Raw genomic sequence first — 15,881 nt, 5'->3', positions numbered from 1 at the left:
TTACAGGCATGAGCCAATGCCCCCAGCAAGAAGTCTGTATGTTCTTATCATACATGTGACTAAACAAAATTATACTTAAGAAACTGACAAATCATGGTAATATTTTCAATATCACGACTACACTGAAACCCTGCCAGAGGTATTTTTAAAATGTCAAGGATTTTTTTGATTTATTTTATTTTTGAGACAGTCTCCCTCTGTTGCCCAGGCTGGAGTGCAGCAGTGAGATCTTGGCTCACCGCAACCTCTACCTCCCGGGTTCAAGCGATTTTCCTGCCTCGGCCTCCCGAGTAGCTGGGATTGCAGGCACATGCCACCACACCTGGCCAACTTTTGTATTTTTAGTAGGGACGGGGTTTCACCATGTTGGTCAGGCTGATCTCGCACCCTTGACCTTGTGATCCGCCCACCTCGGCATCCCCAAATGCGGAGAATACAGGCGTGAGCCACCGCACCTGGCCAAAATGTCAAGGATTTTTACGCTGATGTGCTTAATGTGCCCAATCTGCAATTCTGGTGGTAATCAGTGACATACCCATAAATCAGAGAGTACTTCTATGAAAATAATCACAGCCTACAAATATGGATAAAACTCCTCAGCTTTACCTCTTAGATGGTTCTAGACAGTTTCAGAATTCGTGCCTCTTTCTTCAACTCTCTCATTAATTTTATTACCCTTGGCAGTAAAATAATCTTGCCAATTGCTTTCCCTATGAAATTGTGAATGAAAATTCCCATTTCTCTTTGCTAGGTCTTGTTAGCTGCCATCTCTGGGAAGGAGAAAGTGTTTTTATAGATACGCATGGCAAGGACAAATAATGGAGCTGAAATGCAAGGGTGGATGGCAAATAAATTGCATCTTGTGAACTACCTCCAACTAATTTCTGCCTGGAGCACTGTGTTTAAAAGGATTCCTAGGCCACATCTGGAGGGATCCGGGAAAAAAGAAAACAAAAGAGATGTAACGAAGGTAAGTGGAGAACCAGTAAAGTGTAGTGCTACAGTAGCCTACGGTTTCAAGGACAGGAGATTATAATATCCAGTCAGGCAGAGCAGCAGTCAAACAACATGAAGAAAAATGTCCATGAGACTTGGCATGCAGGAGATCACTGATGTGCCTATTGACAAGTTCAGTAATGTTGTGAGGGAAGAAGTCAATGGGCTAAAGTGGAAATGAGTGCTGACACAGAGACAGCAGGTGAAACCAGAGACAGAGCCAGTGTACCGGATGGCTGAAGTCGAATACTTATGTAGCAAATGGGGATAGAGACACCTGTCCCACGGATGTATTGGCCTTCTCAGGACAAATATTCCATCCCCTGAAAACCATAGGAAATGGGTAAAGAGGGATACTCCTATAGGTCAATTTATAGAAGAGAGCAAAACCATAAATTCTCGATGAAGTAGGAGCTAAGAACCTCTGTATCAGGTGAAGAGACAAGAAGGTCAAGATGGGGAAGGGGGAAGGAGAAGATTTGCTAAAGATGTTGAAGAGAATGAGAGAACTAAACAGGGCTGGGCGAGCAAAAGGCATCAGGCAAGGCTGAGTACTCAGATGAGGTTGAAAATACATAATAGTTACTTTAAAACAGGGTTAATCTGTATGACTAGGTGCTTTTTCTTTAGCCCTCAGATACAGAAGTAGAACAACAGATTGTGGATTGGGCTGGCATTTTGCCAGGATACAGCAGGAAGACAGGGGCACAGGAAAGGCCCAATGTTGGGAGTATTTCTGTTAATCTCCTATGAGATCCAGGCTGGCTAGGGTAACAAGGTAGGTTATGAGAAGAAAAATACAGACAAACTCATGAGACTGCAGAGGCTTGGAAGGAGAAAATGTGTTGGGTGACAGTGAGATGCAGAAGATTTCTAAGGTGATACACCTGTAGAGGAGAAGGTGGAGGTCCCAGCCTGGGGAAAAGGTGGCTAATCTGCCCCTGGTGACGACCACTGGCATTAAAGGAATCCAGAAGAGATGAGGCTTTTTCTGTTCGTGGAAGTTATCTCCTTGTCCAAGTTTCTCTTCACCACTGAAAACCTCTGAAAGTTGTCAATTTCATTAAGGTAGATTCAGAAGACCTATCTGATTCCAAATGACAAAATGCTTCTAGAGAAAAAGCACATATGTCTGGTCAGATAATGCGTGTATGACTTCGGACAAATCATAGCATTTCAGTGTTTGAGGTAATCTAGTCTGTCTGTCCTCTTTATTCCTTAACTCTCCATCTGTACAGACAGAAACAATGTAATCAGCCACATATCTTGTATAAAATAAATATGAAGAGGGAGCCAATTATAAAGGCAGAAGTTCTTGGGGTGAGGGGAAGAATTTTAAAATACAAAATTAACTAGCTACATCTTCAAGAAGAAAAACATCAGGGAGTACTGAAAGAGAACAATTGCAGAAAGGAAGAGAAATTAACATGAACAGCAACCAAAAACCTTCTAAGAATGTATCAACAGTCCAGTGGAAAAGGAATACTCACCGTGATGACACCTTGAACTTGGACCCATGGCCTCCAGTACTGTGAGACAGTAACATTCTGTTGTTAAAGGTGCCCGGTCTGTGGTACTGTAAAACAGCCCTAGGAAACTAACACAGGACTTGAGACTCCAGTTGGATGGCAAAGGCAGACTCAGCCCAGGTCAAAGCCGTCCCCTTGAAGTTTCATTTTATCCCAAGCTCTTTCTGGACCCTGGAATTTGGCATCCCCTAGGCCCTGCGTGGAAGGACAGCTGAACCAGGTTTTAGATAACATGTCTAGAAGAGTGAGCCCCTAGTGTGTGCCCGGCACTTCCCCCACAGGATCCTCTAGCTAGACTATCCAAGGGTCATGGAGAGAAATACCCAGTTAAAATATCAGAAATGAAGAAGTGATACCATCAGAGACACTAAAAAGACCATTAGGTAATAGTATTAGCTTTTGTATTCTGAGATCCAACAGCAGCAGTCACTTCCCTCCACCCCTATGTGTATCCCAGGACCACCCTGGGCAGGGAGGGCTGAAGTTAGGGAGCACCCATGGATGCTCTGATGCTGGCCCTGGGCCTCGGGGGTGACAGTGATGAGGAACTGGGTGCACACATGAGTGGGGCAGCCGGGCCTGGCCAGAGAAGCAACACACACGTGTACAGACGTGTTTACCCACATACACGTGTGCACGCACGTGCACAAACACATCGCAGGCAGGCATGTTGATGCCTCAGGCCGTGGAGGACCCTGACTATGGGCCCTGCTGACCCGGGCAAGGCCTCATTGTGATGCGTGCCATGACCTCAGAATGTCACTGGTGCTTAGCACCTATCCGCTCTCTGGCCTGCCTCAGTGTTCTACAGCAGTTACACACAGGCGGTGGTAACTGTGAGCAGCTCTGTGGACTCAAAGGTTTTCTCCCTTGAGAGGCATAACCCAGGCCAGCTGATTCATCAGAATCAGGTGAGTGTGACCTGCTCTCTTCCCTCCAGGTTGACTTGGGGACAGTGGTGACGGTGTGGGCGGTGTTAGCGTCTGTGGGGCAGCTACCGAGGAGGGTCATCCCTGAGCACTCACCAGGCACCCGTTCTACACTGCCCGTGTAGACGATTGGCTCTTTCGTCCTCATGGTGGCTTCGTAGAGTGGGTGCTGTTCCCAAATGTACCCATTAGACAGATGAGACGTCTGGGGTCAGGGAGGCAGTAACCGGCCTGGGAATCCAGACGTGACCCTGAGTTTTGCTCTCAGCCCTGCCGTGTGCTGTGCTGGAATTCAGGCCTGAACCCTGTGACCTCCCTGCCCTAGATCCCAAATCTGCCCAGGTTTCCGATCCCGATGGGGCAGAGCCTGGCCCTGGCAGGGCCACTGGTATAGATCCACTGTGGGTGGGTTGAACAGGACGGTCCTCAGAACACGTCTGTGCCCTAAGCTGGGTCCTGATGGTCGCTGTGGGCCCCACTGAACACACATGGTCCCTTGTCCGGGGGAGCCTGCTGCCCTTGGGCAGCCGTGGAAAATGAAGGAGCCCTAGAGGGCTGGCTGAGTGGAGACTATCTTCCCTTCTGTTCAAAGGGGTCCAGGCACTAGGGTTCTCCCCAGGTATTTCTTGCTCTGTGTGGTCCTCTCGAGGCCTCGCCCTCCTTTTGCCCTGAGTATTCCCAGGAGGGACGGTCCATCCAGGTGTTCTCCAGGACCAAGGACCCACTGTTCTTCCTCAGTGACCCAGGAAAATGAAGCCTCCTCCTCTAGGGACAGCTCAGAATGGTGGACTCCACAGTCTCTCTGCGAGAGACGTGGTTTCCATGAGTACAATAGATCTTTTTCATCCCCAAACCAAACACCCTCCTGCTCAACAGGCATTATTCCTAAAGTGCATTCACTGTTCAGACTGAAGGGCCACGGTAGCCAAAGTGATGAGCGGAGTAGAACCGAGCAGTCAGGAGAGATCTTGTTCCCTGTAGGAAACGGGGCATCTCTGTGGCCCTGAGCATCCCAGTGGCCACTGGGTCTGGCCCCATTTTACCTGGGGGCAGTGGTGGAATGGGGTTTACAGAGCCAGGCAGCATCTAGGAGCCTGGCGGGAGCGGTTCATGTGTTCTCCGAAGCTGTCAGGTACAGTGTAACATTTAGACAATTTTGTCTCACAGTATGGACACGGTAGAGGACGCGGACAGTTGGTGGGCACAAGAGCGAGAGGACATCATTATGAAATATGAAAAGGTACAAGTCAGTCTGCTTCTTGGAGGGAGGCCTCTTCCAGTGCACCCTGGTCAAAGGGTCCTGGGCTCCCTAGGAGCACAGGGCAGGGACGGGTGGCCAATGCCCCCAGGCCCTTGCACCCTACCTTGGACCCCTCAGCAAGGCTCACTCTGGGCTACAGGGACACCGAGCTCAGCTGCCAGAGGACAAGGGGCCTGTGCCTGTTGGAATCTACAGCAACATTGATCACCTTGGAATTCTGCAGTGAGTCCTCTGCACTCCCCTCACCCCTAAAGCACCTGTCTCAGCTCAAGGATGGGTTTGCTTTTAGAAAGGCCTTTCTGACACAGGACATGTCTCGCCATGTCAGGTCAACCTCCTTTCCAGGGACAGAACTCCTCCCTGGCTCCCCTGCAGGTCCAGCCCGAGGTTGTTGTTAGGCCAGAGGTGCGGGGCCCATCTAGGGAGCCGGTGGGAATGGAGACTGGGCTAGGTCAGGCACCTGGGCTCTCAGCAGTTCTGTCGGCAAGTGAGCACAAGAGGAGCAGGGCAGCCTGAGGGTCTGCAATGTCTACTTGGAGACAACCCCAGTGAGATCCAAGGGTTGCGGCCACAGGGTGAGGGGACGCCTGGCCCAGCCTCGGGGCTGTTGTCCAGCAGGTCTCTGAGGGCCCACCTGCCCCTATTCTCCCCCATTCCCCTAGAGCTACAGCCCTCACTGTCCCATGAGGGGAAAAGGCATGGTGACAATGGAGGCTGTAGCCCTAGGAGAATGGGGGAGAAGATGGGCAGGGCTCCATTCTGGGCATCTCACGGTGAGGCCGGGAGGCAGCAGGGCTTGTGGCTAAACACCCTGGGTCTGGTGCTGGGAAGGGATCTGGGGCCAGGTAAGAGGAGCCCAGCCAGGAGCCCATCCCTCCGGGATCATAACATGGAGAGACAGAGGATCCCTGGGGAGGTAGGGTGGGAGGGAGCTGATGAGCCGTGCCACTTCTGAAATGCAGGTGTGTGGCTCGGGTTCAGGGAGAGGCAGGTGGATGCTGGGAGGTCAGAACCTGCAAGGGCCTTGGGGCTGTCAAGTGGGATGGGCCCCTGGTACACCCAGAGTACACAGGGCAGGTCTCAGGGCAGGCTCCCTTGACCCTGGTGGGGTGATGTGGTCACTCCCTGAGGGACTCCTGTCAGGGACCGATTGCCCACCGTGGGCGACCCCCATCCCATCTCAGGGCTAACCTTTCTCAGCTCTAGCAGAAAGCACCACCTGGAGTCCAGGGCGGGCAGCCCCACTGGGCAGCCTGACCGCCTCCCATGCCAGGGGCCCCAGTAACCCCGGCCGGGCTGTCCCTGCACTCTTTCTTCTCCCAGGTCCTGCCCCTCCTGGGAGTCAGTCCCACAGGAAGACCCTTGTCCTCTTTTCCCTGTGCCTTCTCCTGGGCTGAGCCCTGAGCTGGATAGAGACAGAGCCAGTGCTTTCTAGGGATCTGCTCCCGGGCTGGGGTGGCTCCAGGCCCCGTGCAGGTCCTCAGCTCTGCCTGGGTTGCCTTACAGTGAGACGGAGCTGCCTCCTCTGGCTGCACAGGAGGTGAAGGTAAGAGCCTGATGCATGGAGGGGCTGGTCCAGGGATGTAGGGACTGGTCGGGTGGTCGGTGAGGCAGAGGAAGCAGCCGGCCTGGGCGGTGGTGGGTGAGGGCAACACGCTGTCACTGGGAGGGGCAGCAGTCCCTGCTGGACCTGACCCCAGGTTGCTGTTAACTTTGGCAGTTTGATAAAATTTTCAAAAGGAGAACCACAGTCCTGGCTTGGGGGTGGCTGCGTGCTTGTGTCAGGACCCCACCTAGAGGCTGGGACCTAAGACTGGTGTGTCTGTGGCCTGAGGATGGTACATCCCGGGGTCCCAAAGCCAGCCCACTGGTGCTCATTTGCTCAAAGGCTCTCAGCCCTTGAGGTCTGCCCTTCCCTGGCTCCTTCCAGCTGGGTCCCACCAGGGCTCCAGAGCCCAAGACCCAGCGTCCGCGGACGGCTCTGGGAAGCCTGGCAGCTCCGCTAACTCCAACATGCCTCATTTGACAGAATCGGCGGGAGATGAGACGGACGAGCAAGTGGAGGAAAATGCTGGGAGAATGGGAGACATATAAGCACAGTACAAAAGTAATGTGTGGGGGGAGAGGCCCCCGAAAGCACTCTCTGCAGAGACAGGGGACAGGCACCCATGGCTGTGGCCTGGCACCGTCAGCCTCTCAGAGGGCAGGTGGCACACTGTCCTCGCCCGGAGGACTGCAGGCCTGGTCGCCAGATTTCCTGCCTGTTCATGCAAGCATCACCTTGCTGGGAGGGAATCTGAATCTAGGGCTGGGACAACCCAGAGCTCAAGGCTAGGGATGCCCTGGTGACCCGAAGGAAGGAAAAGGTTCAGATCAGAGTTTCAACTCTGAGTGTCCATCCACTCTTTCAGTCCTGGGAAGGGAGACCCTGTCCCAACTTGATTTCACCTCTACTGAGGAATCATGGGGCCAAAACCGACAATTTCCAGAATCCCCGGGCTCTGGTCCCCACTGGGGTCACCCTGTGGCCTGGGACACCAGATTGTTTTCTGCCCACAGCTCATAGATCGAGTGTACAAGGGAATTCCCATGAACATCCGGGGCCCGGTGTGGTCAGTCCTCCTGAACATTCAGGAAATCAAGTTGAAAAACCCCAGAAAATACAAGGTACGCTCAGCCAGAGCACAACAAACATGACAGGCCGTGTCAGGGGCCCAGGTCTCCAGCTGGAGGGAACGTCAAGACCACCCTGGGGGGCTGGGGGCAAAGGTCAGATGAACACCCTGGGCACACATGGTTACACAGTCACCACAGACAAACTCAGCTGTGGTGACCCTCCCTGGCTTCAGTAACAAGCCAAAATGCAGCTTTCTGGAGAAGGAAACCTTCCTTCTGTCCTTTCTTCCCGAAGTGCTGACTGTGGGCTGACTGCCACTGGGGGCAGGGAGTCTTCCATCTGTTCTGAGTCTGCTTCCTCCTCTTGGCCCTGCCCTGCAGATCATGAAAGAGAAGGGCAAGAGGTCATCTGAACACATCCACCAGATTGACCTGGACTTAAGCGAGACTTTAAGGAAGCATATCTTCTTCAGGGATCGATATGGAGCCAAGTAAGCCTACAGGAGCCACAGGGCCCCAGGGGAGATGGAGTGAACTAGAGGGATGGGGGCTTCCCCGGAGCAGAAGCCAGGGTCACCCAGGAGGGATGACAGAGCTGCCAAGAGCTCTCCTGGCCCAGGGAGCAGCCGGCACCATGAACCGAGCACCTCCCTGGTTCCAAGCCCTGGGTCAGACTGGAACATGTGGGGCCAGAACCCAGAAGGATCCTGAGGAGACAGAAGACAGCAAAGAAAATCATGCACAATGGTGAAAGGTGCTCTCCCTGACCTGTGCGGACCCATGGTAGGACCCATGGGAGAGTGGCAGGATAGAGGGCCCATGAGCCCCCCCAGGCAACAATGACAGCACCAAATGCTAGGAGAATTTGGGGTCCTGGAAACTCTCATCCAGGTCTGCTGGGAACATGACATGGCACAGCCACGTTGGCAGCCAGTTGGGCAGTGGCTCACAAAGCTCAGTGGACTTGAACCACGCATCCCCAAAGTGTCACAGATATTGAACCCACCGATTTGAAAACTGACATCCACATGAAACCTGCCTGCCAGGTTCACTGCTTGATTGCTCGTCACTCACACAGGGAGCCTTCGGGGACGGCCTTGAACACGGGAATGGGGAGAGCAAGGCTGGTCCTCCCTTCAAATGGAAGACCCAGTGAGAAAAGGGAAGGAGCCAGTGATGCCCGCACGAACGTGGGTGGATCCTAGATGCATTTTGCTAAGGGAAAGAAGCCAGATCCAATAAGCTACCATAGTAGGATTCCCATTCCTAGGTCATTCTGGAAAAGGCCAAACCATACGGACTGAGAAGCAGTCTGGGTGGCCAGGGGCTGATGGATTGGGGAGAGGCTGGGTGCATAGGGGCCACCCTGGAGACTTGGAGGATGAAGGAGTCGCTCCAGGAGGGGCTGCGGCAGTGGCCAGGAGACGCTGCACATTGGTTTAGGACCGTGGAGGAACTGTACACCCACAGACTGAACTGGCATGTGTGCAAACTGAAAAAAAAAAATCATTCAGAGTGAAAAGGATCAGGCAAGTCACTGTACAACTGAGCTATTTGCATGTCACAGATGTGGATTTTACTGAAACATTTCTTCAACAGTCTCAGGCCCTGAAGAGCTCACTGCTTATCTGGTGAATCATCTGAACCTGAAATAGGATTTGCTGTTAGGCTGTGTAGACAAAGTGAAACTAACAGCATCTGCACAAACCAAACCATAGCCCCCTTTCTCTGTTTCCTAGGCAGCGGGAACTATTCTACATCCTCCTGGCATATTCGCAGTATAACCCGGTGAGTATTCCTGGCAGTGAGGTTCCTGGGCCGTATTTCCATATTCACAGGAGTGGGTGTCTGGTGGGGGTGTCGTTGCTTCTTTTAAAGTTAGTATTTGTGACCCACCAGGATATAGGAGGTAGGACTCCAGCTCACCACTGCCATAAACCTCCAAGCAAGGGAGTGGTCTCAAGGGGTCAAGCTGAGACACAAAGGAGTCAGGGCCTGGACTCCTGCTGTCACTTGGGCCTGACCACCACTTCTCAGAACAAGAAATGACGCCCTCCTCCTGGGGCTGCCCCAAAGCCCAGGAGCTTGGCAGCATCCCACACAGGATGGTGCTATCGGCAGACATTTTGGACAAGGTGCTGAAGTGCCTGATGGACTTGGCTCTTGTCGTGAAATGAATTTGCATCCTGAGGAAGCCTCTTCTTCAGAGGAAGCCTCTCCAGTCACCTCTGCCCTCTCCAATGACATGAGTCCTCCCAGGTGACCTCAGCCCTCCCAGGTGATGTCCATCCATGGTAACTCTGGCTCTTGCAGGAGGTGGGCTACTGCAGGGACCTCAGCAACATCGCTGCCTTGTTCCTCCTTTACCTGCCTGAGGAGGATGCATTCTGGGCACTGGTGCAGCTGCTGGCCAGTGAGAGGCACTCTCTGCAGGGTAAGTGAACAGCTGCCCCGGGGACCTCCTGCAGCCAGACCCGGGGATGGCCACCCTGGCCAGGTGATCACAGCTTTCAGCCAAGGCACCCTCCTTGTGTCGTCAGCTTGTTGGGAGACTTTAGGATGTCTCTGCTGAGGGTCCCACAGGAGTCCACGGCTGACCCCCAAAGCCCAAATCAGATGCCTTTCATCCCCATCAGCAGAGGGCATCTCATCCTCCCCGTGGCCACCCTCTGTGTCCTGGAGCCACACCCTCCGGCTCTGATTCGGTGCAGCTGACTCTCCCCTCCCTGAGAGTCCTCCTGCCCTCCAGCTGCCCGGGCTCCTGCTGCCATTGGTGCCCACGAATGGGCCGACCAAGCCCAGGTGGCAGCATCTCCCCAATCCCGTTCACTGGCCCGACCCCACTTCCAGGAGATGACCAGGAAGCCCAGCACCCACCCAGTTCTGGCCACCCTGTCGTGGCCTCAAAGTCAGGCTTGCCCTTTTTGCACCCTGGCCCAGGAGGCCTCCAGGAGAACCTCCAGCCAGGCTCCAGGGAATGTTCCCGCCCCACCTCCCCAGGGTAAAGGCCGCATGGTGGGGTCACCAGATGGGAGGGTGGGAGGCCTTGGGGTTTGGGGGCCTCTCCAGCTACCCAGCTCTTGCAGCTGATGGCCCCACATCTTGGGGGAAGGCTCTGATTTCATGATGGGCTGGGGGCTTCTCAGGATTTCACAGCCCAAATGGCGGGACAGTCCAGGGGCTCCAAGACCAACAGGAGCATGTGGTACCCATGTCACAACCCAAGACCATGTGGCATCAGGTGAGTTTGTGGTCCCCTCAGCTCTTCCCAGAGGCCCTGCCTCCCGTGGGGCTGTAGGAGCAGGGGAGCTGGAGCCCCTCATGGGGCTGGTGACTGGTTGAATCCCAGCCAGGGCCTGACCTGGGACTTCGGGTTCTCCGTGGGCTGGGAGTTGGTTTCCTTTCCTCCTCCTCTTCCTCCTGGAGGAGACAGAGGCACAGGGATGGGGGCCCAGCTCCTGCAGAGCAGGGCAAAGGGCAGTGTGTCCACTGGGAGTGTGGGAAGGTGACAGTGTTGTGGGGAGCTCTGGACACCACCCAGTGTTCTCCACTAGGGGAAGGGTCTTCAGAGGCCCAGGAAGAGGGAGGTTTTTAGGGCAGCCCAGTGGCCTGAGCACCTCTGTTGCTTCCATCAGGACAAGGAAGGTCTATGTGGGCAGTGTTCCTCGTTAGGCTGCCTTATCTGGACACTGATTGATGGGGTAAGGAGGCATAGGGAGACCCTGGCTCAGGAACCCTCCATGCCCTGCAGTGCCCTGCTTCCCCAGCCCAGGGGTCTGGCTCACTCCCAGCCCACAGGAGGCTCAGGCGGGTCCCCAAAGGACACACAAGCAAAACCCTCTGCCCAAGAGGGGTCATCCCAGGGCAGTGGCTGGGGCTCAGGCCCAGCCTCATGGGCAGGCTGGGCCAGGACCCGACTTGAGAGGGCTCAGGGAAGCCTCAAGCCCTGGGCAAGCCCCTCTCTCCAGGAGCCACATCCCCACTCAAATGAGTGCCCCCCATGAGGAGCTGCAAGACCTTGTCTGACCCAGCATCCTGGAGGGCTCAGGCGACCCTCATGGGGAAGGTCACTGACTCTGGAGACTGAAGCCCCAGTGTGCGCAGCTCGAGCCACCAGCCCCAGCCTGGAAGGACCAGGTTCTTTCACACCTGCTGTCCCCACAGATCTCTCTCGGGCTCACCCTGCGCCTGTGGGACGTCTATTTGCTGGAAGGAGAACAGGTGTTGATGCCGATGACAAGCATTGCCTTTAAGGTTCAGCAGAGTAAGTCTATGTCCACCCAGTGGGGCCTGGGGAGCCCTGGGGTCAGACCCCGACTGGCCCGAGGGCAGCTTCCTCACCCTGTCCTCATGATCCTCAGTTCTGGCCCAGAGGGAGGTCTGGCCAGGGGGGCTGGGCAGGACACTGTGACACCAAGTCCATCCCCCACATGACCCAGATGAAAGTCCAGAGTGTGGTGCGCACTTCCCTGCCCAGGTCGCCCCCAGCCACAGTCTCCTGTGTATATCTGGATGCCTGGGGTGGCCACAAAAGGATCCGGCACCGCCCAGTGGGAGACTGAAGTGGCCACGGGGTATGAGCTGTGACCATTCCCAGGTAACTCTCCTGGCCTGATATCCACCCTGTCCCTAGAGCGCCTCATGAAGTCGTCCAGGTGTGGCCTGTGGGCACGTTTTCGGAACCAGTTCGTTTACACCTGGGCCAGGGATGATGACACTGTGCTCAAGCATCTTAGGGCCTCTATGAAGAAACTAACGAGAAAGCAGGAGGACCCGCCACCCCCAGGTGGGCTCCAGTGCCATGTCCCCTCCCATGTCACCCTCTGGGGTAGTCAATAGTAGGGGAGTGCCCGGGACCCGCAACCCTACTACCTGGGCCTTCCTCTTCACCTTTTCTTCCTCCTCTTCCTCCTGCACTCTAAGAAAGTACAGGAGACCCACCGGTCCTCAGGGCAGGCGCTCAGTGCCTGTATACTGGACGTGCTGTGCACGCAGGAGGGGGATGTGGGCAAGACCCTCCAACAAGCCCCCTCCCACTTTCCACGGTGTCTCGCTCTCCCCCTCACAGGGCCCTCAAAGTAACTAGATGAGCCCAGACCCATTTGTGGGAGACCCCGCCCCTCCCTGCAAGCACCCACAGCCTCAGAGAGCAGCAGAGGCCCCTCACTCGTGCACGCTCCTCCAAGGTTGCCAGGACAACAAGCCTTGAGCCAGGGAGACAAGGGAATCAGTGTCCCTGACCCCCACAGCATTCAGGGAGAGGGCACAGGCGGGACCCCGGGCCCAGAGCCAGAGCCAAGAGTTCAGCCAGACGTGGGAATGGTCAGTCCTGGCATGGACTGGGCAGCCCAGGAGGGCAGAGGGTGTCCCACGTCCGGGCCCAAAAACCCACTGCAGAGACGGGTCCCCATGTGAGGTGGCAAGGGGCTGGGTGACAACCAAGGCCCCTCCCACCTGAGTTCTGACTGGGGGCCGTATCCCAGGCCCAACAGCCCTGGGACGAAGGTGTGTGGCAGGAAGCCCCCAGCCAGTCTGAATCCTGGGGGCAGTCCCAGGAGCCACCCGCCATGCCACGACAGCTTCCCCACGCCAGGCAGCACACACCCCTCCCTCTGAGATCAGCAGACTACAGGCGTGTCCTCAGTGTCAGGCCACGGGGGCCACACAGAGACCCCGAGGACTACAGAGATGCAGGCAGGTGGGGCCCAGCCCAGAAAGGCCTGCATGGGCTCACGGGAGACGCTGACCGCGTCTGTTTTCCTTTCAGCCAAACCCGAGCAAGGGTCCTCGGCATCCAGGCCTGTGCCGGCTTCACGTGGCGGGAAGACCCTCTGCAAGGGGGACAGGCAGGCCCCTCCAGGCCCACCAGCCCGGTTCCAGCGGCCCATTTGGTCAGCTTCCCCGCCATGGGCACCTCGTTCTTCCACATCCTGTCCTGCTGGGGCTGTCCGCGAAGACAACTACCCTGTGGGCACTCGGGGTGTACCCAGCCCGGCCCTGGCTCAGGGAGGACCTCAGGGTTCCTGGAGATTCCTGCAGTGGAACTCCATGCCCCGCCTCCCAACGGACCTGGATGTAGGGGGCCCTTGGTTCCCCCATTATGATTTCGAACAGAGCTGCTGGGTCCGTGACATATCCCAGGAGGACCAGCTGGCCACCTGCTGGCAGGCTGAACACCCTGCGGAGGGGGTGAGATTGGCTTTCACTGCACTGAGTCACAACGTGGGCATGGACTTCCCGGCCCTGCAGTGCACCCAGCACTGAATCCAACCAGGGCACCCCCTTCAGAGCTAGGGACGAGCAGCAGTGCGCTCCCACCTCAGGGCCTTGCCTCTGCTGCCTCCACTTGGAAAGTTCTCAGTTCCCTCCAGGTTTCTAGAAGCATCTGGGCCAGGGCTCATGGCTGGATAATTTCCCAAGGCTTAACAACCCAAGCAAGCTTCCCATCCTCGTTTTATTTTTTGTTAAACTTATGAAAATTTATTAAGAAAGTGTACAGCTCGAGAGACATTCAGAGATGGAACACACCAGCCCCCAGATCACAAAGCCAACCATGCCCAGCCCCTCCCAGCACCCCCAGCCCCACGACCAGCGTTCTGAATTCTGATGACACCGCGAGCCTGCCTTTGTACTTTAAACTCATGGAAGGATAACCACCTTCACGTTTTAAAATAAATGTTTCCTGTTGAATGATTTTAGATTTTAGACAGAAATATTCAAAAGGCACTACAGTGTCCTCTTACACCTTCCATCTGGCTGCCCCTAATAATGATGTTTTGCAGTCCCATGGCACATAAGAAATTTAGGCCGGGTGTGGTGGCTCACACCTGTAATCCCGGCAATTTGAGAGGTCGAGGTGGGAGGTTCAGGTTCACTTGAGTCTAGAAGTCTGAGACCAGCCTGGGAAGCATAGGCGGACCCTGTCTCTAGAGAAAAGTCAAAGAAATTAGCCAGGCATGGTGGTGTGTGCCTATAGTCCCACCTAGTCAGGAGGCTGAGGCAGGAGGATTGCTGGAGCCCATGAGTTCCAGGAAGCAGTGAGCCATGATTGCACCACTGCACTCCAGCCTGGGTGACAGAGTGAGACTTTAGCTCTTAAAAAAAAATTGAGAAATGTAACGCGAGTACAATCCTATTAACTAAATAATAATGTGAACTATTATCTAAGGTTATTAAGGCTAGAATTATCCCATTTTTGCCTAACTTCTTGTACCTGTCCGAAGATCCCACCTTGGACTCACCCTCTGCCTTCAGCTCATGTCTCTTCAGCTTCCTCCAGATGGTCCAGCAAACACACACCTGGGCTGAATGGTAGAGCTGATTGCTCATACACAAGGGTAGACCGGTGGGCAGGGATTTTCAAACTTTTGCAGTAAATGAGTTTTCCATGGTGTTCTGGAGAGCACCGTTTGAGAAACACTTTGATAGTGAATCTAGGCCTCAATATCCATCAGCTGCTCTAGCTTGAATTTTGTTCAAGCTCAGTGAAAACCTGCTCTGCATGTGCATGTGAAACGGGCAAGGATGAGTAAGCTGCAGATAAAGAAGACAGGACACAGGGGGTCTGTCTAAGCTCTATCTCCTGCCTGCAGCACTGACGGATCACATCCAATGCTTAGGGAATAGTGACCACGTGCTGGGCCAGCCCCGGGCTCTGAGGATCTGACAGTGAGTGACGCTGAGCCAGGCCTTGCCCTTGGGGAGCTCTCCAGCATACACCTCCCTCTCCCCTCCCAGCGCCCTGCAAAGCAGGCGTCAATGCCATTGTTAATGCACAGAGGAGGAACCTGACTGTTAGACCTGGGTTTTCCAGGGTTGCACGGCTTCTGGGAGACAGATGTGACCCTGAAGGCAGGGCACAGGCCAGTGTAATGCCAGGATGGAATGAGCTGTGATCTGTGCCATGTAGAGGCGTGGGCCAAGGTGGGACTGACTGATGACCAGGTCAGCCAGGTTGCTGAAAATCCTCTTGGGTCCTCACCTGCCAGCTCCCAGGAGTCTGGAACTTCCAGGAGAGTTGTGGCAGGTCCCCTATCCTCAGCTGGGTGGGCCTGGATAGAACAGCAAGGCGAGGGCACATTTCCCCAGCCATTCCCTCCAGGCACAGCTGTGACCTGCTCATTCCAATTTTTTGGAAATATTTCCACACACACACAGAACTGCAAATAGCAGTGGATATGGTGAGAGGTGTTTGGACGTAGGATACGCAGTATTTTGGAGGCAGAGCCAGGACTTGCCGATGGGTTAGCTGCAGGGCTTGAGCAGGGAAGGAGAGTCGAGGATGATGTGTTCAAATCGGTTCACTCACCTTCTGTGTGCCGCGCCTGTGCTGGGCACTGGGTGAGACAGATGAGCACAGGAGCCCCAGGCTGGGGGAGATGTCAGGGGAAGCCCAGAATGTCTGTGCAGGGTAGGAAGCCCAGAGTGTCTACTGGGAGCTGAAGGCTTATGTCCACCTGGGTGCCATCCAGGCTCTCTGCATGTAGAAGTATACGCTGAGCTGCCTGGAGGAGGAGCAGCTGCTGTTGGTGGTGACCAGCACGTTCAGGA

The 15,881-nt window shown here is 55.0% G+C and overlaps 1 protein-coding gene across 3 annotated transcripts; it reads left to right on the top strand.

Moving 5' to 3' along the window:
• Positions 1 to 3,262: 3,262 nt before the first annotated feature.
• Positions 3,263 to 14,024, top strand: LOC129016557 (TBC1 domain family member 3G-like). Of its 3 annotated transcripts, XM_054455907.2 has the most exons (15): positions 3,263 to 3,436; positions 4,622 to 4,694; positions 4,855 to 4,937; positions 6,222 to 6,261; positions 6,745 to 6,822; positions 7,275 to 7,382; positions 7,713 to 7,822; positions 9,071 to 9,119; positions 9,645 to 9,765; positions 10,478 to 10,572; positions 10,967 to 11,032; positions 11,496 to 11,595; positions 11,965 to 12,117; positions 13,099 to 13,534; positions 13,578 to 13,846. In XM_054455907.2, exons 2-15 carry the CDS (start codon positions 4,623 to 4,625, stop codon positions 13,708 to 13,710), a joined length of 1,644 nt encoding a protein of 547 aa, XP_054311882.2. In that variant the 5' UTR covers positions 3,263 to 3,436; position 4,622; the 3' UTR covers positions 13,711 to 13,846. The 3 variants fall into 3 exon arrangements, with proteins under 3 accessions (XP_054311882.2, XP_063511505.1, XP_063511506.1); XM_063655435.1 differs by having other exon boundaries at positions 13,099 to 14,024; XM_063655436.1 differs by lacking the exon at positions 10,967 to 11,032 and having other exon boundaries at positions 13,099 to 14,024.
• The last annotated feature ends 1,857 nt before the right edge of the window (positions 14,025 to 15,881 follow it).

The sequence above is a fragment of the Pongo pygmaeus genome, chromosome 19 (genome assembly GCF_028885625.2).
Source record: "Pongo pygmaeus isolate AG05252 chromosome 19, NHGRI_mPonPyg2-v2.0_pri, whole genome shotgun sequence".
In the NCBI taxonomy this organism is placed as follows: Eukaryota; Metazoa; Chordata; class Mammalia; order Primates; family Hominidae; genus Pongo; species Pongo pygmaeus.
Note: the sequence above shows the minus strand (reverse complement) of the source record. Positions and strands in the feature narration are given on the sequence as shown.